Here is a 26,716-nt window from a genome sequence, read left to right as displayed (position 1 = left end):
ATATTTTCACTGAATATAGAATTTTGGATGATGGGTTCTTTTGTTTGTTTTTTCTTTCATCACTTTAAAGCTTTTGTTCCATTATCTTCTGGCATTCTTAGTTTCTGAGAAGAAATTTGTAGCCAATCAAATTGTTGTTCCCCCTATCAATTGAAAACGTTCCTCATTCTCTTTGTTTGTTAAGTAATTGTGGATGGTATCCTAGACAATTGTGGATGTTATACTGTTATATTCTAGAGTCAGTTTTATTCCTCAGAAAATTATTATTTTTATTTGTTTTATAACACAGTTAAGTGGGTTGGAATCAAACTACACTTTAAACTCAGTTTGGTTATTTTATCCTTAGTAAGAGTCTACCTAGTACATGAGTGTTTCTGGAGACAGCAAGGGACACGAGCAGAATTTATTCACAGAATGTAGAGCTTCTCCTCTCTGGTTTTTCCACCCCAGATATTCCTTAGTGTGGATTCGTCTGATGTTTTCTTATGATTAGATTCAAGTGAAACATTTTTGGCAGGAACATAACGAAGGGAATGTTGTGTTCTTCTAAACGCACCATGTCTTAGGTTGGGCTGTTCAAACAAAGCACCATATACCGAGTGGCTTATAAACAACAGAAATGTGTTTCTCACAGTCCTGGAGGCTGGAAGTCTGAGATAAGGATTTGGGTGTCTGGTGAGGGCCCTCTTCTGGGTTGTAGATTTCTGACTTCTTGCTGTGTCCTCAGGTGGTGGAAGGAGAGAATTCTGGTCTCTTTAGCCCCTTGTGATGGCACTAATCTCATTTCAGGGAAGCTGCACCTTCATGCCCTAATCACCTAATCACCCCAAGGCCCCAAGGCCCCAAATTCTAATAACATCACATTAGGGGTTAGGATTTCAACATCAGGATTTAGCTGAAGACAAACATTCAGTCCCTGACACATCAGGGAGCAACAGATATTAGTGTGTGCTATTGGGACTGTTAAAATTCGTAGGTGGTATCTATCAGATTTTCTTCTGTAAAGGTACTTTTTCCCCTTTATGATCAGTAATGTCATCTGTGGGATAATACTTTGAGGCTGTATGAATATCCTATTCTCAAACAGGCATTCACCCATGGTTTTAGCATCCATTAGTGATTCTTGCTTAAATTATTACTATAGTAGTAAATGGTGACTGTTTTTATTCTATCATTCTTCTACATTAATTAGCTGACATCCTTCTGGAGAGAGGAACTATCTCTCCCTTCCTCTGTCAATATTTTTTAAAATGTGGTATGGGCTTCTGGATTCATTTTTAAAATTTATTGTGTTATGATTCATTCTTTCCAGCAGTCACTTTGTTGTTCAAATTGTTCCAAGTTTGAAAATCCCTTTATGTTGTCTTCTGTCCCCGCTTGGCACATACCCATTTGTTCTCTGAGTACTTCCTTATTTTTTATCACAAGGTTGTGGGGCTACCTTGACTTTTCCTGCTTCAGCCCTGGAATTAGCCACTTGTCCAGGGGCTCCACTCTTAATCATTAGATTGTTTGGCTTTTAACATTTTTTAAAAGTATACATCTTACTATAGAAGATTTTAGGGAAATTTTTCTTACTCAGAAAAAATTCATCCATGGTCCATCTCAGTACAAGGCACTGTGTGAACAGTTTAATGTGTATTCTTACCTTACTTTTTTTGGTTTTACATAGTTAGCTTTTTTTAAAAATATGTTTTATTAATTATACCATTACAGTTGTTCTATTCCCCCCTTCATTCACCTCCACCCGCACACTCCCTCCCCCACCATTCTCCCCCCCTTAGTTTATGACCACGTGTCTCAAGTTCTTTAGATTCTCTATTTCCCCCACTATTCTTGCCCTCCCCCTATCTATTTTGTACCTACCATCTATGCTATTTTCTGTGCCTTCTCCCCCCTTCTCCTCCTCCCACCCCCCTGTTGCTAACCTTCCATGTGTTCTTCATCTCTATGGTTCCACTCCTGATCTAGCTGTCCTCTTGGTTTGCTTTTGTTTTAGGTGTGGTTGTTAATAACTGTGTGTTTGCTGTCCTTTTACTGTTAATATTTTTCATCTTCTTTTTCTTAGATAAGTCCCTTTAGCATTTCATATAATAAGGGCTTGGTGATGATGAACTCCTTTAACTTGACCTTATCTGAGAAGCACTTTATCTGCCCTTCCATTCTAAATGAAAGCTTTGCTGGACAAAGCAATCTTGGCTGTAGGTCTTTGGATTTCATGACTTCGAATCCTTCTTTCCAACCCCTTCTTGCCTGTAAGGTCTCTTTTGAGAAATCTGCTGACAGTCTGATGGGCACTCCTTTGTAGGAGACTGTCCCCTTATCTCTTGCTGTTTCTAGGATTCTCTCCTTCATTTTAATCTTGGCTAATGTGATTATGATGTGCCTTGGTGTGTTCCTTCTTGGGTCCAACTTCTTTGGGACTCTGAGCTTCCTGGATTTCCTGGAAGTCTATTTCCTTTGCCAGACTGGGGAAGTTCTCCTTTATTATTTGTTCAGATAAGTTTTCCACTTGTGGCTGTTTCTTTCCCCCTTCTGGTACCCCTATAATCCGGATGTTGGAACATTTAAAGATGTCCTGGAGGTTCCTAAGCCTCTCCTCATTTTTTTGAATTATCATTTCTTCATTCCTTTCTGGTTGGATGTTTAGTTCTTCCTTCTGGTCCACTCCATTGATTTGAGTCCCAGTTTCCTTTCCATCGCTATTGGTTTCCTGGACATCTCCCTTCATTTCAATTAGTTTAGCCTTCATATGTTCCTCTAATTTGTGAGTGTAATCAACCAGTTCTGTGAGCATCCTGATAAATAGTGTCTTAAATTGGGCTTCTGAGAGGCTGGCTATTTCTTGGTTGCTTAGAGTTATTGGCTCTGGGACTTTGAGTTCCTCTTGCGCCATCTTTTGGGCTGTTCGTGCCTGTTAAGTAGCAGGATCGGAGCCCTAGGTTTTCACCAGAGCAGGGCAACTCAGTCGCTGGGTTGTGACTTTGTATGTGGGGGCAGGGTCAAAGAGGTACAGTGGCTTCCTTCTGCTGCCTGCTGCCGCGACCCCCACCGGCACCGCAGCCACCACCGTCACCAGGCCCACGCGTTTCATTCCACTGCACTCGAGTGTGCCACCGCTGTCAGCCTTCCACCACTGGGTTCGTCCCCTGGGGCCTGCGTGGTCCGTCTCACTGTGCGCGAATGTGCGACCTTGGTCAGTCTGCCCCGCACCCCGACTGGCTTTGGGCTGCCCGCGTGCCTAGCGCTTAGGTCGGGGGATCTGTCCTGCCCGACCCAGCTCCGCTGCTGGTTCCACCTCTCTTACCGTCCCCGTTGAACGGTTCGTAGCTGTCGGACTTCCATATAATTCCGTTTTCTGGTCTTTGGATGTGTCCTAGTTCTCCAAAACTTTTGTTGTAGTCAAACTTGGTTGTGGGAGAAGGCACAGTGTTTCCATCTATGCCTCCATCTTGGTGGAAGTCCACTACATAGTTAGCTTTTAACAGCAGATTTTATTTTGAGCCAGTATTTTAATTTTTATTGTTTAACAGTATAATGAATCCTATGAACCCATTTTGCAGCTTTATTGATTATCAACATACGGCCAGTCTCTTTTCACCTCTGACTTGTTTCTCATCTGCTCCCCCAATAGATTTATTTGAAGCAATTTTCAGTACTATTATTTTATCTGTAAATATTTTATTTTGTATCTTTAAAAGATAAGGACTAGTTAAATAAAAATAAATAAAGCCACAGTACCATTATTACACCAGTCAGTATCTCCTCTTCCTCAATTATCTCTTATTTTTAAAAATATTTATTTGTTTATTTATCTTTAGAGGGAAAGGGAAGGAGAGAAGGAGAGAAATATCAATGTATGGTTGCCTCTCGTGCGTCCCCTGCCAGGAACTGACCTGTAACCCAGGCATGTGCCCTGACTGGGAATCGATCCGCGATCGTCTGGTTCGCAGGCCCGCACTCAATCCACTGAGCTACACTAGCCAGGGCTCTCTTAATTTTTTTTTAAAAGATTTTATTTATTTACCTTTAGAGGGGAAGGAGAGAGGGAGAGGAATATCAATGTGTGGTTGCCTCTTGTGCATCCCCTGCTGGGAAACTGGCCTGCAACCCAGGCATGTGCCCTGACTGGGAATGGAACTGTGATCGTCTGGTTCACAGGCCCGCACTCAATCCACTGAGCTACACCAGCCAGGGCTTCTCTTAATTTTTTTAATGGTTTGTTCAAATTAGGGCCCATGCAAGGTTCATGCAGTACATTTGACTGATGTCTCTCTTAAGTCTCTTTTAATCTCTTATACTCCTCTCTCTTTTTTTTCTTTGTGGTTTATTTGTTAAGGAGACCAGCTTTTGTCTTTTAGAATTTCCCTCCTTGATTTTGCTAATTGTATCCCTGTTCTATCTTTAAAATGTTCTTCTGTTCTGGACTGTAATTTCTGGAAACTTCTAGTTAGATTTGAGACTTGATTGGATTCATTTATTAAATTTTTTGACAAGAGTACTTTATAAGCATTTTTTACTTTATATTGCATCAATTTGCGGGGTTATATTAGTCTCGTGTTACGTTCAATCAGTGGGGTCAGACTAACCCGCCCGACTTTCAGCTGATGATGACTGTTGATCCTTGCCTGGGCCTGTTTTCTCGGTTAGGGTGTCCCTCGATGTTTAAACAACTTTTTAAATGATTAAAGTGGTATATGCTCATTGAAAAAATCAGCAACATAGAAAAATAATCACCCCAAACCCGACCGCTCTCCCCCTGAATTACAGATGATATTTTGGTATTCAGGTATTTTCTTTCAGTCTTTATTTTGAATTCCTGCATAGTATTTTATTCTGTTTGAACGTTGGGTTGTTTAAATTTTTTATCATTATAAATAATGCTTTGATAAAATACCTTTGTCTTGTGATCTCATTTAAATTCAAATGATTTTCTCAGAGTAGGTTCCCAAAGTATAATTCTTGGGTCAGAAGATACAAGTTATTTTTAAATTCTTGATATATATTGTTGAATTGCTTAAATAAAAATTCCAGCTGTTAAAGAAAAAGATTGAGCTATAAATATTATATACAGGTACTAGTATGAACTAGACAAGTGGCTGTTTTTCTAAGACCTCGAAATTATTCAATACCTCATAGACAGAAATCTTGTTCATAAAAATATAATGATTCTAGACTCTTTATTTTTATATCCTAAATAGGAATTGTATGGTTTAAGGATTTTCTCAGTATTGACTCTTCCCTTTGGCCTCAAGGTAGGAGGCACTTCTAAGATATTTTTATGTGAGTACTTTTATCTTTGTATGCAAAGGTGGTGAACAAGTCATGCTAACACTTCAGACGCAGGCACTAACTTCAGCAGCACTGGAGGTTAAGGTCAAGAGCTCAATATTCAGGTGTACCTGTTGAGAAATAAAGCTTTATCTCTAAACTTGAAATTACTACAACTTGAGTATGAACGGGGTCCTCTGTGGCTTCTAAGCAGCAAAGAAAGCAGTTTGATATTGTACTGACTTTGGAGTCCAACAGACTTGGAATCATAGCCTAGACCAGGTATTTACAGGATTGAAGCTTCTGAGCCCTTACTTGCTTATCCGTAAAATAGATTTAGGGATGCCTACCTTTTTTAGGGATGTTTATCCTTAAGAACTATTGGCATAATCATTAGGATTTTTGAGTTAGAAGCTATTTCTAATAGAATAAGATGATCAAATCTAGTACCCAAGAGAACAATAAGAATTTATTTATTGAGTGGAATGAGGCAGATAGGGCCTTCCCATTTCAAGAGTTTTTTCAGATCAGGGCTCCAGAGACATTTTCATTTAAGTTATAAAAGCCAAGAAACTTGGCTCCATCAAACTTGTGAATAAGAAACTACCTTGCCAAATTGATCCATTAAATATATATTTATATTGAGTGTCAGTTTTATGCCAGAAATGTGAAATTCTGAAGTGATGAAGAAAGATTCTGCTAGGAGAGATAAGTAGGTAAAGCAACAACTGGAATGTTGTGTGAGAAGTGCTATGATGGATATGCACATGGGGTGCCAATCACCTGCAGAGCTTGGGGCCTTCTTGGGTCAGGGAAGGCTTTTGGGGTTCTGCCATGGCTGATGCTGGGCCTGAGTTCTTTGAGCAGTACAAAAGTAGGGTGGGAGGGACTGAGACTGGGAACAGGGAGATAGGTAATGAAGCAGGGTCAATGGGAGTGGATAGATTTGAGAATCTTTTGGCGAGAGAATCAATCAAACTTTGTGACTGAGGGTCAGGATGAAAGAGGGCAGCTTTGGCTCAGGTTTCTGACTAAGCCCACTGTCAGATGCTCAGCTTAGAGAGCCTCCCTCAATAATTCACAAGATGACTATGCTGTTTATAATTATATATTCTCCTTTAACTGACAGTCCAGTATTCACTTAGCACCTATTATAACCCAGCTACTGTGATACAAGCTGAGGATGCAAAAGAGAAATCTGTGTTCTCATGAAGCTTACATTCTTATGGAGGAAATAGATGTCAAAAATTAAGAAAAATAAGGCAAGAACAAGGGATAGAGAATGACCAGGGCAGGAAGGATTGGGGTAGGGGGTCTTAAATAAAAAGATTAAGGAAGACATCTTGAGTTGATATTTGAATAGAGTCATTGCAGGTGAAGGGAATATGTATAAAGGCCCTAATGCAAGAGCATGTTTGGCATGTGTCTTAGTGTAGAGGGAAGCCACAATCAATGAAGTGGGATAAACAATAGGGAAAAAGAGAAAAGCAATACGCAGTGGTCAGTTCACGTGGGGTTTTTGCACTTCATTCTAGAATGATGAAAAGCCATATAAGGGTTAAGAGCAAGGGAGTGACATAGTTAACTCTGGCTACTGTGTGGAAAAAGTAGTCTGCCGAGGGACAGGAGACGAAATGTAGAAGTGAGCAGACTAAGCAGGAGGCTGTTGCTGGGTTCTGTGCAAAGGCTAGTGCTTACTTGGGTGAGAGGAATAGCTGTGAGGTACAGAAATTGTCCAATTTGGGAGGTATTTTGAAGATCGAATCTACAGGAGTTGTTGGAGTAAAAAAGAGAAAATGCGGGTTATGCCAAGGTTTTGCCCCAAGCAGCTTGGTTATTGATGACTCCATTTTGGGGGAGTAGGAGATAAAGTGATCCAGAATAGCTAAAAAATAGTCCACACTTTCTGATTTTGCAACTTATTAATCAAGACAATGTGGTACTGACATAAGGATAGCTATATAGATCAGTGGAATGGGATTATGAGTCAAGAGGTAAAATCATACATTTATGCGCAGTTTTTGACAAGAATATGACAGTTCAGTGGGTGAAAAATGGTCTTTTCAACAAATGTGGCTGGGACAACTGAATATCCACATGCAAAACAAGTGGAGCTCTACCTCACACCGTATATTTAAAAAATGGATCAAAGACCTCCATAAGGTCTTTGTAAGTGCGAAAGCTATAAAACTCTCTTAGGGGTCAGCTTCCATGACCTTAGATTTAGCAGTGGATTCTTAGATTCTTAGACACCAAAAGTACCAGCAACAAGAAAAAAATAAAAAAATTGTACTCTATCAAGTTTTATTTTTATTTATTTATTTATTTATTATTGTAAGGAGAATTTCTTTTTTTTTAATATAGATTTTATTTATTTATCTTTAGAGGGGAAGGGAAGGAGAGAGGGAGAGAAATATCAATGTATGGTTGCCTCTTATATGTCCCCTGATGGGAACTGGCCTGCAATCCAGGCATGTGCCCTGACTGGGAATTGAACCATGATCCTTCGGTTCGCAGGCCTGCGCTCAATCCACTGAGCTACACCAGCCAGGGCCTCAAGTTTTAAAATATCATGCACCAAAGGACACTATTAAGAAAGTGAAAGAAAACCTACTGAATGGGAGAAAATACTTGCAAATTATATGTCTGTATAGGTCTAGATTCCAGAATGCATAAAGAATTCTTACCATTCAACAACAAAAACATAATCCAGTTAAACCAAAGGGATTGTATAGACTTTTCTCTAAAGAATATGTGCAAATGGCCAACAGACACATGAAAAGGTGATCAACATGATTAGTTGGTAGTCAAAAGCGTAATGAAATAACACCTCATACTCACTAGGATGACTATTAACAAACACTCCAACCTAAAAATAACAAATGTTGGTAAAAATGGGAAGAAATTGGAACCCAGTACACTGTCGGTGGGAATGTGACATGTGTGGCCACAGTGGGAGAAGAAGGAATGAAGTACCGACACATGGTGTAACGTGGGCGAGCCTGGAAAATGTAGGTTGGGTGAAGGACGCCACTTACAAAGCCACAGACTGTGTAGCTCCCTTTGTAGGACATGCCCAGAGGAGGCAAATCCATAGATGCAGAAAGCAGATAAGTGGTTGCCTATGTTGGGAGTTTGGGGGAAAATGGGGAGTGAGTACTGATAAGAACAGATTTATTTTTTAGTTAACGAAAATGTTCTAAATTTGATATGGTAATGGTTGTACAACTCTGGATATACTGAAAACGATTGAATATATGTGAATTATAGCTTCATATATTGAAGCTATAGTTGTTATATCGAAACAAAAAAGGATGATGACAGCAGAATCAGGATGGGTGTTGGATGTGTGGGCGTAGTGGGGAGGGTAGTGGGGAGGGCGTGAAAGAGCCTCGGGGAGAGCACAAGAATAAGCCGACCATGGAAACATTAGGCTGTACTGATGGGCCACTTGAGGTTTGCGGTCTTCAATATGATGTGAGCCCAGTCGGCGTGGTTGGGCTGTGGAGGTAGGAACACAGAACAGGTGAAGGGCTAGATTCCACCAAGACTGGGTTTTGCTGGGGAGCACGAGACAGATTAGAAATAAGTTGAGGGACTCTTCAAGGCAATTGTTAATGTGGTAACTGTGAGATCTAAACTAGGCAAGAAGGAAATTGATGAACTGACAGAGTAATGGACGTGAAAAAGGTGACAGTCTGGAATTAGATGTCCTGGAGGGGCTGAAAAATTATTGGAGTTAGGGTGCTAGAGGGCGTGAGTTGGAAAAGGCAGGTGGTGATGATCAGAGATTGGGACTTGTGAACTTGAGATCTTGCAAGTGGCACAATTATTACTGACAGGCTCAACCAGGGCTTCTCAGCAGAACCATGAAACATAGAAAACGAACAGATTGTTCTACTTCTCCAAAGGAGGGTACAGAACTGGTACCAACCATTCTAAATGCAGCAGAGAGAGGTTAACTCATCACACACAGTAGATGCCTTAGGGCATTAGGCTTGCTTCTCTCTCAGATCCCCCCTGAGAAAGGCCGGGATGGTATGATCTACAGGACTAGCCAAGCAACTGAGAGGCAAGCATAGGGGATGGAGCATACCTTAGGTTGAAACCTATAAAAACTGCTACTTCATACACTTCAGTCTAATACAGTTTGTAGATACTGAAATCACCAAGAATGATGGCTGCAGTGGTGAAGAGAGAGACGGTCAGTGACATGTCCAAGTTTTCAGTGAATGGCGGGAAGTGTGGGGGACCGGCAACCAGGAGGGGAGGAGATGACTAACTACTTTGAGGTGGGTAGCAAGGGTAACACGTGGTTTGTGCTTCAAACTAGGTCTTCCCAGTGGACTGGAAGCAACAGCAAGGAGGAAGAGGATATCCACCCCAACTCCAGGTCAGTAGTGCTGTGGTGTAAAGAAGAAACAAGCCAGTGCTTGAGAAGGTACGAGGAGAAGCGGTGCCCACCTCAGAGGACAGCCTTCTCTCAGCGAGAGCAAGAGGATGAGAACTTTCAGAGGAGGCTGAGCAAGCACGTCAGGGGTTTTGTCCATCAGTGACATGAATTCCAGAAGGCGTTTGTTTCCAGAGTAGGCATGGATGACCGAGTCAGGTTAGAAAAGTGCCCCCGGAGGACAGATCAGAGTCATGTAGGGATGAGAAGGTAGGTGGTGAGAGAGGCCAGGGGGGCTTGGATTTCTCGTGGTGCCCAAGGTGAACAGACTGAAGGCCTGATACTACTGCGTTAGTCCTGGTTATCTCTTAAAGGAGCAGAGCTAGCCAGTGGAACTGTCTGCGGGGACAGAGATGTTCCAAATCTCTGGGGTCACGTATGGAAGCCAGCAGCCACGTGTGGCTACTGAGCATGTGAAATGTGGCTCATGGAACTGAGGAGCTGAATTTTAAATGCTATTTAATTCTAATTAAGATTTAAATTTTAAAAACCACATCACTCAGAATGGTAGATAATTAATTCTAATGATAACGCTTTTTGGAGTTTCTGAGGGGAGGCCAGCAGCATTGAGGCAGGCAGTGTGCAGGTGAAACGCACCTTCCCTTTCTCATTACATCCCACTGAGGAGGAGCCTGGCTGGAGGAGAGGCACTTCCAACGGGAATACCCGCAAGTCTGTGGCCTCCTTTTCCTTTCTGCTGAGGTGGTTTTGAGTTGAGGGAGATATAGTGAGAATACTAACTTCTGCCATTCTGCTAAGTCTCTTTTTTGTATTTATAATTTCTACTCCTCTCAAGCAGCTGTTGTTTCCACTGTTAGTTCTATCTAGGCCATGTGTTTTTATTTTTGATTGCTTGTCTTTGGGTTTTTTGGAAACAAATGTGCTGAAGTCTACATAGTATATATTGATAAATAACTGTTCTGTAATGTTTTGATTGTTTACTGTTCATTCAGTTTGTAGAAGTTAGTATGGGAACCACTTAAGACTAATACGTAATCCAAGTTATAGACAGGCTGATAAGTGCTTATTCTAAGGATGCACTTAAATCTTTGGATAAGGCTAAGAAATAAGCCAGGAAGAATATTAATGACAGTTAACAGTTTGTGTTTGCTGAGTGCTTTCTGTGGGTTGGACACCCTCACCACTTATTTGAATTATCTGATTTAATCCTTACCAACTCCTGTGAGGGGAGATACTGTATCATCTCATTTTGTAGTTAAGTTGGCTAACACACCGTATTTTGCCATGTATAGTGTACACCAATGTTTGGGGGCTACAGGTTGGGATAGTGCAAAGTTTTTGGCCCAAACTTTCAGGAAAAAAGTCTTTTATTTGAATTTTTAAATTCAATTATTTATATTTAGATACTTGTTTTTCATATTGTAAAGGAATTTTAGCATTTATTTTTTAACATATTACAATACTAGAAATTTTATGTAACAAATAAATTACAAAATGCAAGAACAGGTACACGGTCTTTCAGGCACTACCTGTGTATAATGTGCACCCTTTTTTTCCTCTCAAAAATGTGGGCAAAAAGTGCACATTATACATGGTAAAATACAGCAGTACTCAGGTTATCGGCCTACGGTAAACGGTAAGTGGAGTCTCAGTTTGGACACCATTTTGCCCAGCTCTGAAGTTGGTGTACGTTATTCCACCAGGCCCTGCTGCTTCCTTGCATCTTAACAGTGCCGAGGCAAGTTCCTAGTGTAGCTCCTTAGGGTGTTTTTATCCAGGGGTTTTAAAAGGGCCGCGTTAGTGGTTGTAGGTGTACAGGTGGCTCTCCCAGCAGTTAGTGACACCTTTCCTCCTCCGTTTTGCTTACGTTGCCCTGGTCGTTGTTTTCCTAAGACTCTACTGTTCCCTTTTGAATTTTTGGCTGTTGTCGCCAGCAGCAAGGGTTTTGGATTTCAGTTTCATGCTGAATTCTCTGCCTGCAGCTACTTGAAATGGCCGCCTCAACCCTCACACACTGGAGGTGGAGGCTCCTTTAATAGCAGCTTATACTTTCTGTTCCTTTGTGAAGGGTAGTGGGTTTCAGAGTTTGAAAAACTGAGCTGCAGGGCCTCGTCCAGTTCACCCTGGTCATGACATTAAATCAGACAGTTAGCACACAGTTCCCAGCCACCTGCCAGGTCTCTCCACTCACTCACATTCTTTTCCACCTGCCCACTCACTTACACTTAAACTTCTCTTGCCATCCTTTACCTTCTAATTTCTCAGGAGAGGCGGCCTGCTCCTGTAGAAGGACATATGCTTCTTTGAAGTCAGACTTGCATTGCATTCCATTGGGTTTTTTGTTGTTGTTGTTTTAGTTTTGAGATCTTGATCAGGTTATTTAATATTTCATCATCTATGAAATACAGATAATGATATATGCCTTGTAGGGTTGTATTTTAAGGACTGGAAATTATAAGGTCCCTGGTACAGAGTAGGTCCTCGTACAAGAGCTCTTTTTCCCCTTGAATCCATCGGTATGATTTAATGGGGCAAATGTTTATTAGCATTTAATGTGTGCTCTATTCTGCTGGGGATGTTGAAGAGATCAAAACAAAACTCAGAATCTCTAAGTTCAGAAAGATGCATGGTGTAGAAAAGAGACTGGCATACAACAAGTAACAGAACTGCGCTGAGTACAGTAGAGGTATATGTAAAGTGCGAGAAGCAATTAATTCTTTTCCAGCACTGTGTATGGAGTGGTTTTCAAGTATTCCTTTTTGAAAAATACTTGGTAGTTAAGATTGGGGACAAATGGAAAGAGAGAGAGAAAAAACAACTCTTAGAGGTTTCTGTAATCTGTGAGGTGCCAACCTTTTAAGAATTGATTTCAGCAAGACACTTGATAAAATCTCTCGTGAAGTCCTTGTACATAAGATGGAGAAATGTGGGCTGGCTGATAGAGTGGGAGGAGGGTTTGGTGGTGGTTATACAACGATGTCGAGGATGTTTTTCTCCAGCAGTACTTTATTTTTACTTACAAAATCTCTGGGTTGGAAGGAACCTTAGAAATAGATTGCCTATTCTCTGTAATCTGATCTGTTTCCTCCCTTTTAGTTTTTAATTTCAGCAATACAGAAAGTGTATAGTGAAAAACCTACCTTCTTACTATTCTAGTCATCAAGTGTTCTTGCCATTCTCTCCACGGACAAACACTGTTCATAGTTGCTTGTGTGTATGACCTGGTTTCATTATGCATATCTCTTTACACTTGCTATTATAGTTGTTTGTGTGTGCTGTTTCCCTTAATACTCTCTACCCTCCTTAGGACCCCTTCTCATAATTTTCTCTATCTCCCCAAACTACTTACACATCAAAGATTCTCTATAAATATTTGCTTTATTAAGTATTTAAAAGAAACTTGGACTGGGGGGAGAAGACAGGCTTCTCTGGTAACATGCCACAGTTCTCTGTCCTTGGCCCTGTCCTTGAAAACCATTTTCCCCCAGTGAGTTGAATGAAGATGCAGAAAGCCTGCTTGTTACATGTACAGATGACACAAAGCCGGAAAAGAGAGCTAATAACATCAGATGACAGAATCAAGACCACAAAGGAGCTCTGGCTGGTGTGGCTCAGTGGACTGAGTGCTGGTCTGTAAACCAAAAGGTCACTGGTTCGATTCCCAGTCAGGGCATATGCCTGGGTTGCAGGCCAGGTCCTCAGTAGGGAGCAATCAAGAGGCAACCACACATTGATTGGTGTTTCCCTCTCTTTCTCCCTCCCCTTCCCCTCTGTCTAAAAATAAATAAATAAAATCTTTAAAAAAGAAAAGAAAAAAAGACCACAAATGAACTCAATAGACTGGAATGCTCACCTGAGAAGAACAGGGACAACTATAAAGTCCTGTGTTTAAAGGGGGAAAATACCCAACAATGTAGTTACCTAAGTATAGAATTAGGACACCTGTCTTAATAACATATTATTTGAGGGTGATTTGGGAAGGCAGGGGATGGACCTTAATTGCCTTTAAGCTCAATTTAAGTCAGTCAGACATAGTGACTGGAAAAGTACAAAATCTCCTTTGGGGGCTACAGGTTGGGATAGTGCACACAAACCTTTCTTGGTGTGGACTGGGTCTTTAGAGATCATGGCAAATGGGGGGTAAATAGATCTCATCAGCAACTATGGGCATATCTTGCCGCTGGCAGTTGCAGTACATGTGGTGACAGGGGCTACTCTGTTAGAAAGGCAGAGGTTTCCCAATGGTGCAAGATTTTCAACTTTGCTTCTTCCTCTACATTTCCTCTTTTATATTCAGAGTCTGCTGCCAACTAACAGTTTTTCTTCTTTTTTTCTTTTTGTGTTGAAAGTGTCGACTTGGAGAAAAGTAGAGGCCCAGAGCAAGAGTGACAGTGGGTCAGCTGCCCAGACTGCCCTGGACGTTGAGAAGTAAGTAGGTTGGCTGTGTTCAGGGAGCTCCTGTTGAGCACGCCCTTGCTGAGACCGAGTGTAGAGACCAGTTCCTCTCTTCCCCTGGGTTTCTTTGGCCTGCCAGTCGCTGTTCCCTCGGACACCCGACTTTCTTATTCCCAGTCTATGTCAGTGCGTGTGGCCTCCATATATCCCTTTCTATTGCCCTAGAAAAGCCTGCTGCCTACTCCAGTTCCACATTGCTTTTAGCTTTGGAATCAGAGCATGTAAGTGAAAACAGTAAAGCTTAATTTCAACTCATCAGGGGTTTTTTTTAAGGTTTTATTTATTTATTTTTAGGGAGGCGAAGGGAGGGAGAAAGACAGAAACATCAATGTGTGGTTGTTTCTCTCATTCCTCTACTGGGGACCTGGTCTGCAACCCAGGCATGTGCCCTGACTGGGAATTGAACTGGCGACCCTTTGGTGCATAGGCTGTCACTCAGTCCACTGAGCCACACCAGCCAGGGCAATTTATTAGTTTTTAAAATGGTTTAGATTATGGTGATTTAATAGAATACAAGAAAATGTGCCACACTTATACCAAACTAAGGATATTGAGTTAGGTTACTAATGTCTGCAACTTTAATTTTGTTTTAACACTATCTGCCAAAAATAAACTTTATTCCCTGTAACTTAAAATATATGTGTGTGTATCTATATATGTATGTATATGTATAGATGTGTATATATGTATAACAGTTTATTGTGTATAGTTTAATCTTACTGTTTTGGCTGCATTCAACTAATTTTGAAATTTAAAAATTATTTTATTTGAACTTGCATATTGGTATTTGGTGTTTTGGGAAATAGTGAGCTATTTTGTGATGTAATGATACAGAAGTTGAATTGCAAAAGGTTGGGCAATATAGACAACCTCCTTGGCTTGTGGGTTGCGGCCTGACTAAGAAAGCGCAGTGCATTCTGGGGCACTCGGGGGGTCGGGTTGAAGTGCTGTCTCCCGAAAGGAAGGACATTGCCAACAGTCCATCAGAGCAGGTGGTCGTTAGGCAGAAACATTTATTTTGGAAACACACTTTAGAGTTCCTCCCCTAATCCAGGCGAGTTGATCACCACTACTTTTGGAATCCTTCCTCTAGGACTGTGTCATCACTGCAGGACAGACACTTCATCAGAAGTGTGTCGTGGCTGGGTTTTTTTTGTTTTTTTTTTTTGACATTTCTGTTTCCCTGGCTAGGCTGTTAGGTTGTTTTTTTTTTTTAAAGATTTTATTTATTTATCTTTAGAGGGGAGGGAGAGAGGGAGAGAAACATCAGTGTATGGTTGCCTTTTGTGCACCCCCTGCTGGTAGTTATCCTGCAAGGAACCGGCCTGCAACCCAGGTATGTGCCCTGACTGGGAATCGAACCGCGATCGATCGTCTGGTTCGCAGGCCCGCTCTCAATCCACCGAGCTACGCCAGTCAGGGCGGCTGTTAGTTATTTGAAGACAGATACTTGCCTTCATTCCTGCTCTGTTCCCCAGCAGCTAATGAAATGTGTCTGAGACAGCAGCAAGAGTAAAAAAGCTATTTGTTGAGCACCTAAATATTGTGTGCTGGCCACTGCGCTAGATGCTTGGTTTACTATATCACTCTCACAATGGATGGTAAGGAAGGTAGTTACTCTTTTTTGTCTTTTTAATAAAGAAGCTAGAGAGAAATTGGAAGTAACTGGTTGAGATCATGTGGCCAGAACTGGCAGAGCCTGCCTGACTCACGCCCCTTCCCCAATGCCGCCATCCCTCACACGGTAGGGACAAGTAGGCGCTTTCTGCTTTAACTGTCAGCTGTGAGAGAGACACTCAGCTAGCTCTTCTCGTGAGGAAGAGTGCATCCTTCTCGTTATGAAGTGCCTGAGAGACTGACTTCTTCCATTTTAAAGACCTCCAGGGAAACTCTTCCTTAGAGTTAATCCAGTTTCCCTTGCTGTAGTAATTGAATAGTTAACAGCCAGAAAGAGAAGTCTAAGAGAGCAAACTTTGGAAAGTTGGCTTTAGCTTCTTAAAACTAAGATGCTGGTCTTATGAGCCAGGCAGACCTGGCCTCTGACAGCTATTAGCTATAGGACCTTGGGAAGAAAAGCACCTCCTTAATGGGGCTGGAGACTTAATTGGGAAATTGTATTTAAAGCGCCTTCCACCAGTTCTCACCACAGAGGAAATACTCAGTAAATGTTCATTTTCTGCCTTTGTCCCCAGTGATTCAATTTTCCCCAATGTCCAGTAAACCTCACCTCAAGAACACAGTGCCCTCTCTTTCTACAAACTCAACTGTTACAAAAAGTTAAAAAATAACTGTGTATGAATTCATGCAGAAGCCTCTGGCAGAACCACATGGTTTTGGTAACTTCCTAGTTACAGGTTGTAGAATTAAGGAAGTTGTCATATGGACAGACTTGATTCACTAATCAGACAAGTTCACCTACCCTCGTAAAAATTGTAATCTTGTCCTGGCTGGTGTAGCTCAGTGGATTGAGCGCAGGCCTGCGAACCGAAGGATCATGGTTCGATTCCCAGTCAGGGCACATGCCTGGATTGCAGGCCAGTTCCCAGCAGGGGACCCACAAGAGGCAACCATACATTGATATTTATCTCCTTCTCTCCTTCCCTTCCCCTCTAAAGATAAATAAAATCTTTAAAAATTTTTTAAAAAACTCTTAAAAATTGTTATCTTGATTAAATGCTCTTGGTGCTCCCTTTTCTGTTGAAATTTTAGCTTCCCTTTGAAAAGACTTACACTTACTTTCAGAAGAGTTTGACAGAACATTTTATGTTTGAAGAGCAGTCAGCGTTGTTTGAGGTGGAAGAGGTTATTTTATTGCCATCTGACCGCTGCATCGGTGGGGCACGGAGGAGCGGTGAGGGAGAACCACTAAGTGCTCCGTCTTTTTGATTGTCAGTGGGCTGCTTCTGTCGGCCGCCTGCTGAGCAACGCTGCATTGTTTGGCAGGCCTCTTCCACAGAGTAACTTGGAGACGTAAAAACACAATTTGAGCTATATCCAGGAGCCCAACGGCAAAAGCAAATCTTAAAACTGCTTTATTTTTCTTTCTTCTGATTGGCTAGGAATGAGAAGTGTTATCTCTGTAAATCCCTGGTCCCATTCAAAGAATACCAGTGTCATGTAGAGTCCTGTCTTCAGCTGGCAAGGGGTGACCAAGGAGACGGGCCTGCAGAGAGTGGGAGAGCACACTTGGCTGTGGAGGGGAAGCAGCAGCAGTGGCCGAGGAACCCGAAGGTCGGTGCGGTGTTCTGGGAAAGACGGATCCTCCGCACTTCTGTTTAGGGCTTTTTCTCCCCTCCCTTCCTGCCTCTGTTTCTTCTGTTTGTCTTGAAACAAGACTTGTGCTTTGTAACATTTTTTTTATTAAAAAAATAATACTTAGCCCTGGCTGGTGTAGCTCAGTGGATTGAGCGTGGGCCTGTGAACCAGACGATCGCGGTTCGATTCCCAGTCAGGCCACATGCCTGGGTTGCAGGTCAGTTCCCGGCAGGGGCCAGTTCCCAGCAGGGGATGCACAAGAAGCAACCATACATTGATATTTCTCTTCCTCTCTCCTTCCCTTCCCCTCTAAAGATAAATAAATAAAATATTTTAAAAAATAGTAATATTTATATGTTCATTGTAGAAAGTACAAATATCTTTAAAAGTGAAGATATTGAATGCAAGCTATAATTGAAAAAATGAAATTTTAAAAAACATGAAGAATTAGGGGAAATTCCAGTGTTTTTTCTATGCATTTTTAATATAGTTGGCACCATACTGTATGTGTGTACGCACCGAACATTGTAGCTTAAAATAAACACTTTTCTTGGTTTATTTTTAAACTATTTTTTAAAATACTCTGAATGTTTGTATCACACAGTCACTTAACTGTTCTCATTATAGGACATTCAGGTTCTTTCCAGTTCTCTATTATAAAACTATGTTTAAAACATTAATCAGTCTTTGAACCAGTGATTATTTCCTTAGATAGATTTCCTGAAGTGGAATTCTTAAGGCAGTGGACATAAACATTTAAAAACCTCGTGAAACACACGGTCAAATTGCTTTGCAGAAAGGTTCCTCTGTCGCACGCCCACCAGGAGCCGAGAGATCAGCTCTGTTGAATGGTCTCAGGAGGCCGTGGGATTTGGCCCCTGGTCATGGGGAAGGTGGATGTGTTTTCTGCCTTTGTGATTAGAGATTAGGAAGAGCAAGTCTTGGCTTAGAAATCAAAAATGAAACAGCAGCTCCATTTTCCAGACCTACAGCCCTCAGTCCACATGAAGGAAGAGGCCATTCTCTGTCAGGGCATAAGAAAGGGGCTCTGTGTGAACGGGGTGGTTCTGAGGTGGTGGTTTGGAGTTGGGCTTGGACCGTGGAGCCAGGGGGTTCTTCTGGCATCCCTGCCCCTAGAAGGGACCTCAGAACGGTTATTTTTTATTTTCAGTCTCCCCAAATCAGTCGAAGGCCAAAGGCTACTGTTGTTCACTATGATCTTTGGGGAATAATTTGCCTTCAGCCTTGACTCTGGTATCTGTTCTTGGATAATACTGGTATAAAGATGTATTCTCTTCACCCTGGTTATCTTTTTCACTTGTGCACCCTCATTTATTAGAAAGCAAAAGGCTTCCCTAGAGGGGTCCCTCCACACCTCTTTCTCCTGGAGACAGGTGTGATCTGGGCTAAAAAGAAGTGTTTAGATATTCTGCTATGAGGTAACCCTTCCCTTTCATTTGTTTATCTCTGTTGCAGGAAAAAGGACGCAGTGAGGGCCGACTCCTCAGTCTCTTGGACCAGTCTGAGCACAAGACTGAAGGTGAGGACTCCGGGACCAGATTCCCGGGCTTCTGGCTAAGGCCCGGCAGTGAGAAGAATCTCCGCCACCTCCCTGTCTGTTGGAGTTAAGTGGATGCACATTTGACCAGAGTAGCCAGCCTTTGAGACTTGGTCTGGGTCATCTCTCCTTGAAGAAGATGGGGAGATAGCCTGTCTTCAGCATCATGCATTTCATTTCAGGCTTTAGAAAGCCTGTTGAACTGGGAAAAAAACATTTCCAGATGACGGGACAATGAAACAAGCCCCAAGTACCCTCTACAGGAACAGGCATGGAAAAGCAGACATGCCGACATTACTGCCTCCTCCTGAGGTTTTGTGCTTCATTCATATGTTACCTTGAGCTTAGTGTCCAAACCTATGCTCCTGAGGTCTTGTGGGAAGTAACTTTCTTTGTGCCTAGTATTTAGGGAGCATACAGTAGGCAGGTTATGTGCATTGTGTAGAGTAGTGCCACCCTCACAAATTGTAAGGATTGTATCTGGTAAAGCTCCAGACATATCCCCTGGCACAAATAGGCCCTTGATAAATGTTAGCTGCTGTTATTACTGTGGTGGTTGTCGGTTGCTATTGTTAAAATGCACTAGATGCAGATGGAAGAGGAACTTCTGCTTAAGCCTTTCTGATGACTATGAAAAGGCAGCCTCTCTGGGCCGCTTGTCCTGCTGCCTCTAGATCAGCAAGTTGTGATTCTCTGTAGGTGGATGGCAACTCCTGGTTCCTCAGGTCCAGGTTTGAAGTAGGTTTATGCAGAGGGCATTCATACAAACGTGTTCACCTCTGTACATCTGCACTTGAGCCTGTCAGATGCTAAACGCTCACATTCCACTGGTGTGGGGACTGGCGCTGAGCCACCTGGATCAGTTTGATGAAAGCAGTGCCCAGAACACAGGAAGCACATGATCATTGAGCAGTGGTATGATTGTGATACTACTAACAACATTATTACTGTTTTTCTCCTGTTGTAGATGCAAAGATAAAGACCAAGTCTTCAGAAACAGTGGCCTTCAGGTGCATTGGGGTGTGCATCGGGGTGTGCATTGGGGTGTGACTGCAGCTCTAGGAAAGGCCTGGTTCTGGGTTCTGTGTATGGCGTGGTTTTCAAACTGTTGAAGGTAGAAATCACTGGAACTGTGTGATCTCTCTGTGTACCTCTGTGACAGCCTCGTATCTGGGCTAACAATTGGAGGGCAGCTCAGTTCACTTACTGTGTTAAAACTAGCAGAGCAAAAGCTGTTTCTTACTCGTCTCTACTCTTCCATACCCACCAAACTCTGGTCTTCTGACTCGGATTTCCAGCAGCTTGGGAATTTGGTTCTGAATCCTCCTTCCCTCGCTGTCCAACTGTGTGGCCTTACGTGTATGATTTACCCAATGTCCTCACCTGTAAAAGGGGGATGATGGGACTTGTCTGGTTGGATGATGACAGCAGTTGTGTGAATCAATAATATATGTCAGAGCCCCTGCTGTACTTCGTGACACTGTTTATTAGTGGTGAGTATCAAATTCTGAATTTCCTGCTTCTCTCTAGGGTGCCCTCCCCGGGGATGGAAGAGGCAGGCTGCAGCAGAGACATGCAGAGCTGCTCCCTTGCACAACTCGACTTAACCGAGTCTCCCATCAAGTCTTTCGTTTCCATTTCAGAAGCCACAGATTGCCTAGTTGACTTTAAAAAGCAGTTTACTGTCCGGCCAGGTAGCCGGACACGGACCAAAGCAGGCAGAGGAAGAAGGAGAAAATCCTGAATTTCTAGGGTCTAAAGGCTGACAAGGCCGTGAGCAGTGGGGTGGCCGTGCTCACCAAGCCTCGGTGGCCCAGTTCGTTGCTGAGCAGGTCGTGGTCCTGCCATCCCCGCCGTGAGCACCGCTGAGCGTTCCAGTTTCTTGTTTTCTATGATCTGTACGAACATCAGTGTATAGTGTTCTGTTTTATAACAGCCTGTTCGAATTCGCTTGTAGTTCAAAGAAAATTTAAATATATTTATCTATGTTTGTATGAAATCTTATTTCAGTGAGATGGAGCTTCCTTTTTTCCCCTGTGTGTTACAGGGTCTGGGGAGGGGCTGTTTTAATTGTGGAGCTAGTTCTCAGACATAAATTTCATGTTCCTGAATGACTTTTTACTGGTCCTTGATACGCAGCCTGTATTCATCGAACGTGTAGTGCACACTCCCAGACACTGCGGGAGTATTCCCTTGACCTTCTCTGACATCGTCTGCAGGGGCCATTGAGTCCTGCTCCTTACTCTGCTGTCTCTACTGTGCAGTGACCCGTTACTTTATCGCTGCCTCGCCCAGTCACGAATTCTCAGCCAGAGCATGGGACCTTTGAGGGGTATGTCCTGCCGTTCTTCCCCGGAATCTGTAAGTGAGCACTCTGTTTTTAGTTAGTTCCAGTGCAGTTATTTTTCCTTCCTGGAATAACCAGTGGGGATGCCAAGCACATTCATCTGGTAAAAGCACAATTGGTTCTCTTGCTGTCAGAGATCATAACAGGAACCGGAAGTGGGTTCCATTTCAGAAATTAGTAGAGGAATGCACGTTCTCAACCACACTGCCCAGGAGCTCCCAGAGGAAAGCAGAGACGAGGTCTGTCCTCGGTGCATGGGTGGTCGTGAGAGGGTGCTGAGTGGCAGAAGTGACTACCCGAGGAAGATGACCAGACAAGGACTTCGGAAAGCTAGCCCTGGCCCAAACCAATGTGAACATGTAATGAAAGATTGTGGGGGTGGTTACTGAACAGGAAGGCGTCGTGGGGCAGGATGAACAGGGACACAGACTCTCCCAACTTCTGATTTATCAAGTCCATTGTTCCCTTTTACTTTCTTTATTTTACAATGCAAATGAGGTGTGTGTGAGACTGGGGAGTTCAAAGATACCTAGGATGGAAGGCACAGTTTCCTGCTTGTGTGCCCTGCACACACGATCTCTTGAGTTCGAAGGCAGGGTGGCAGGCACCCTGCCCTGCCTGATCCTGGTGTTGGAGGCACTGATGTTGAGGCCAGCGCCACATGACTAATGCCAGTTGGTTTTTGAACAGCTGCTGTGGTTCATGCAGTGTATGTGCCTTCACTTAGTACCCACAGCAATCCTGTGAGGTCAGTATTACCCTTCCCAAATTTCAGATGAGTAATCAAAGGCTGAGAAGGACAAATAAAGCCACTTTTGCCCATGGCCTCCTCTTCACTCCTAAAGAAAATGCTATAGCCCTGGCTGGTGTGGGTTGAGCACCAGCCTGTGAACCAAAGGGTTACCAGTTCGATTCCCAGTCAGGGCACATGCCTGGGTTGTAGTCCAGGTTCCCAGTGCGGGGCATGTGAGAGGCAACCACACATTGATGCTTCTCTTCCTCTCTTTCTCCCTCCCTTCCCCTCTCTAAAAATAAATAAAGTGTTTTTTTTAAAAATCCAGGAAAAGAAAATGCTGTATTTTGAAGTATTATTTTTCTTCTAATGAAAATTAGTTTGTTAGTGATGTCCCATCAGCTTAACTCTCACTAGTCTTCTCATGAAATAGCCTTTTATTGGAGGTAGAAATCTATAAACGGGGTAGCATGTTACTTCTCTGTCTGAAGATAAGAAAGGGAAAGGGCTGATTTTACAAAGTGAATATTTAGCTTAAAATGGAGCAGTCTACCTGGAATGTGGGTCAGTGGCACATTGTTGGAGGAAGGTGTGGACGAGCAGGACCAGGAACAATAGGCTTTTTGTCAGCTAATGGGGAGTCACGGGAAACAGCCCCCCTCCCCAGACACCCCTCCTCCCCTTTCACTGGGAAAGGCTGGTCGTGCGGGAGGGGCATTGCTGGGAAGGTGAAGGCAGTCCGTGGAAAGAGTATCCCACCACCCTGAGTGTGGATCCCTGATTCTGATGCAGGTCAGCCTCTCTGGAGATCTAGTTTCCTTGTCCATAAAGTGGGGGAAAGCACGCAGCACCCTCGGGGTTAAAATAGTATGTACAGACACAGCACCTGTCACAGAAGACGGGGCCATGGCAGCTGTGGTCACTCACGTGGAGCTGGTTCTGTGTGTCCTAAGGAGTGATGATAGCATAAGAGGTGGAGAAGCCAGAGAGAGGGTGGGGTACAGATGCAAGAATCAGTTCTAAGAGGGGTGACCCCTCTCCCTTCACTCCCCCAACCACTCACTGCACAGTAAGCTGCAGTCCTGGGCACTGAGAGCTCTCCTAGGGGTCTGGCAGGATTTGTGCTTCTTGCAAAGTGGGGCGCAGCTCTTCTGATGTTGCTGACCTGTGGAAATCTAGGAAATTCCCCAAACTTCACAAGCAGTTGCCATAAATTGGGAGAGGGGCCCTTCTCTTTGTGAGGCGTGATCTCCTTGCATCCTCACAGTAGCCCTGAAGCAGAGGCAGTGCCTCGCCCTCTTGCCCTGGGTACTCACCATGCTCGTACAAAACCCCACATGGTTCTATCACGAGAACCTGTGACTACCATAGCCCTTCTCTGGGTGTGTGGGGCACAGACTGGGAGTGCCACATGATCAGGGCCCTGAAGCAGCCCTCAGCCAGTGGAACCTGGAAGTCGGTGGGTGAGCACCCCAGCTTCCTCGCCTCAGTGCTGCTGGACAGGGACTGGCCTGGAGTGGGTCTGTGGCAGGCCTGCCTGTAGTGTGTGGGTGCTTGACTTCACACAGGAAAGACTTCCCAACACGAGTCCGGGTGCTTCTGAGAGCACATTTATTCAAACTGGGGACAGCGAGACAAAGGAAGGACTTGGGGCTGGGAGAAGCAACAGGAGAAAGCCCAGGCAGCGCTCTGCTTCAGCTCCCTAGATGTATAGGAAGGGAGTGGGCCAAGGTGGGGCTGTTCTTAGCTCACTGGAAAGTCAGAGAGAAATGGGGCCTTGGAGACAGGATCAGAGGTCAACCTGGGTGGAGCTGCCGCTGCCTGCTGCTCCCCTGGCTGCAAGTCTTGTGGGGGACCCTGTGAGTTTAGGAGGAAGTAAAGAGGCTTGTGCCCAGGAAGGGGCATGGGTGTGCTCTAGAGTGAGCGGGCACTGAGTCTGCGTCCTGAGGGCTTTTTATCTTCAGGGGAGAATCTTTGGGGGGGTTGGGGTTATTCTTTGGTCTGCTCTACTATTTGACTTTTATCTTGGGTCTGTCTGGCTTTTAATAGGGTTTCCATTATTCGTTCCCCTGACTCCATCTGTCCTTGGGTTTAGCTGACATATACGGCATTAATTGGGTCTCTGCTCCCTATTTGCTTGACCAGAGAGATGTAACATATGTGTTCTCCAGTTAGGGAGGAGAGGTGGAAACTGTTTGCTCTCAGGGGTTCTTACGTAGGGGAGATAAGGGTTTGCGATTCACCAGCTGGTTGGAAGTTGCTCACCTCTGGGCTCATGAACCTGAGGGTCCCCTGACATTGGGGACCATGGAGCCTCACATGCATCGCTTGCATCCCAGCCCTGGCCTGGATCCCTTCCCAACTTAACTGTCTGCACTCAAATTTGATCTTATCCCGGAAGAACCCACACTAAGCCAAATGCTACGGAGAAGTGAGTCTCCAGGTGTTTTACCCATGGACAAACAAGCTCAGAGAGGCAGAGAAATTTGCCCGAGGACCTACAGCTGGTAAATGGTATGGGATTTGAACCCCGGCCCGCCTGCCAGCAGAGCGCATGCTCTCTTTAGTACACTGTGGTACCACCTACCTTTCCCCCTGGTGACAGAACTCAGTGGAGCCTTCAGGTTTGGATGGGTTCTTTCTCACCTGTGAGTCAGGGCAGCTTTGGCCCTGGGGGGTGACTTGGGACGTGCCCCTCCATGACCTCGGAGAACAGAGGGCTGCCTGGCCAGCAGCCGTAAGGGACATGGAAAACTGCACGTGGATGTCCCAGCCCTCACGAGGCTCTTGTGTATCACAAAAATTTAAATAAAGCTTTCGCCCGTAACCACGGTCTCCCTGAACCCTATAAATAGCGCTAAGGGCCAGGGGCAGGGCACAGTCTCGCCCAATCAGCCGCCATGGGTGCATGCACTCCCTGGTAATAAACAGCGTGACTCCATCTGCTGGACCTCCGGGTGGTTTTTTTGGAATATCACAAATGCAAGTGCAGCTCCCTGGCTTGGAGCTCCTGGGTCACAGGCCCTGGGTTACTGAAGCAGACAGACCAGGGCGAGAGGAAGGCAGGTAGGGCTGAGTGGATGGTAGTTCCCGTGGGAAGATGGACGTGCCTGCAACCCTAGTGGGAAGGCTGCTAAGGTCACGTGCTCCAGGAAGGCTAGCAGAGCTTACCAATTTCCTCTCAGTTGTGGGAGGGCTCTTCAATTTAACAAAAGTTAATATTGTTCTTCCTGGTCAGGTCTAAAACTGGGCGCTGGGGCTCACTAGATGAGCAAGAAGCACGTGCCAGGCGCCCGTGCCTGTTGATGCAATGGTGGGGGAAATCTAGGGCACCATGGGGTCCGCAGGCCGCACCAGGCTGGGGTCAGGGCCAGGAGGGGCTTATCAGGGAAAGTTGCCCAGGCATCGGTGCTGACCAAGGTGTAATTTAAAGGTGGAAAGGCTGGAGAGGGCAGAGAGGGAGTCATCCTAGAGCGATCCGTGTGAACAGAGACCTAAGAGTGAAGAAGCGTGGTGGATATAGGAGAGCTGGAAGGCACCTCCTAGCGAAAGGGCATGGAGGGAATTTCGGGGAGCTTATCGGAGCCCATTGGCCTTGTTGCCAGGCACTGTCTGCTTGGGAGCAGCTCAGACTCTCAGAGGGTCTGGTTCCTGGCCTGGCAATGGCACTCTGGCTGTGGCCCCCCATTTCTTCCCACTGACCACCTCCCCCCATCTCTCAGTTCCTTCTGGACAGCTGGAGATGGGCACTATGGGGCTGTGAGGGGGCCTTGGCATGACTGCCCTTCCCTTGTGGGTCCGTGGCCATCTGGCATTGGCAGAGAACTGCCGGCCGCTGCTGCGCCTCTGCTACAGCTGAGCCGACCAGCTGTTAACAGACCTCGTGTCCAAGTTGCCTCCTCCCTCCAAAGGCCCTGACATCAGCCTGGGTTCTGGGACTCCTCCTACGGGGGCAGATGGACACAAGATTTCCGGAAACATGGGGAGCCCTGGTGTTGCTTGTCAGGGGTGTGTCCTTTCATAGGCTCAGGAGACTGGCCTTGGGCGTGAACCACAGCTGGCCTCTACCACTCAGTTCCATATTCTCCTCCCCCACATGAACAAAGTCGAGAGAGGCTGGAGCTCCAGGCCAGGCAGGACGCTCCAGAGTGGGTGACTGTCTTTCCCGCCCCCATCCTCGAGTTCCCGGCCTTTGAAGGCCTGAATTGGTACCCGTGTCACAGTCATACTGAAACTGATACAAGAGTGACTGCCCCGGTCTCCACCCTGGTGCTGTGTGGAAGTCACGTACTCTCTGCGGACAGTAGTAGGGTTACTGCTGGTGAGGGAGCCTGGAGTTTTCAAGTGTCTGCCCACCAGTTTCCCTAAAGCAAAAATCGGTGCAGTGTGTCGTCTCCTACTGTGGTGGGTGTCTTAGTGCGTTTTGGCTGCTGTAACAACATGTACAGACTGGGTGACTGGAGGCAATACAAATGTGTTTCTCACACTCTGGGGGCTGGAGAGCAGGTGTCAGCACCTGCCTCTGGCCCTCTTCCGTTTGCAAACTAATACCTAGTTCTGTCCGCATGGCTGCAGGAGTAAGAGGAGTCTGCTGGAGCCTCCCACAGGAGGAGACCAATCCCATTCATGAGGGCTCCACCCTCAAGACCTAGTCATCTCCCAAAGACCCCACCTCTGAAGCCAACA

The 26,716-nt window shown here is 44.6% G+C and overlaps 1 protein-coding gene across 4 annotated transcripts in view; it reads left to right on the top strand.

Moving 5' to 3' along the window:
• Positions 1–21,061, top strand: part of UIMC1 (ubiquitin interaction motif containing 1) — a 140,889-nt gene extending 119,828 nt beyond the window's left edge. For 3 of the 4 annotated variants that reach the window (XM_037064440.1, XM_037064442.1, XM_037064439.1), the window contains 6 exons: positions 9,605–9,664; positions 14,032–14,110; positions 17,197–17,368; positions 18,869–18,932; positions 19,918–19,960; positions 20,481–21,061. In XM_037064440.1, the coding sequence (XP_036920335.1) occupies positions 9,605–9,664; positions 14,032–14,110; positions 17,197–17,368; positions 18,869–18,932; positions 19,918–19,960; positions 20,481–20,694 (632 nt within the window). In that variant the 3' untranslated portion in view covers positions 20,695–21,061. The remainder of the gene's footprint in view (positions 1–9,604; positions 9,665–14,031; positions 14,111–17,196; positions 17,369–18,868; positions 18,933–19,917; positions 19,961–20,480) is intronic. The other variant, XM_037064441.1, reaches the window with a different exon arrangement.
• Positions 21,062–26,716: the final 5,655 nt, after the last annotated feature.

This window comes from Sturnira hondurensis, unplaced genomic scaffold (genome assembly GCF_014824575.4).
Source record: "Sturnira hondurensis isolate 20B ecotype Veracruz unplaced genomic scaffold, ASM1482457v3 Scaffold0015262, whole genome shotgun sequence".
Taxonomy (NCBI): domain Eukaryota; kingdom Metazoa; phylum Chordata; class Mammalia; order Chiroptera; family Phyllostomidae; genus Sturnira; species Sturnira hondurensis.
This window is presented reverse-complemented; position numbering and strand designations above follow the sequence as displayed.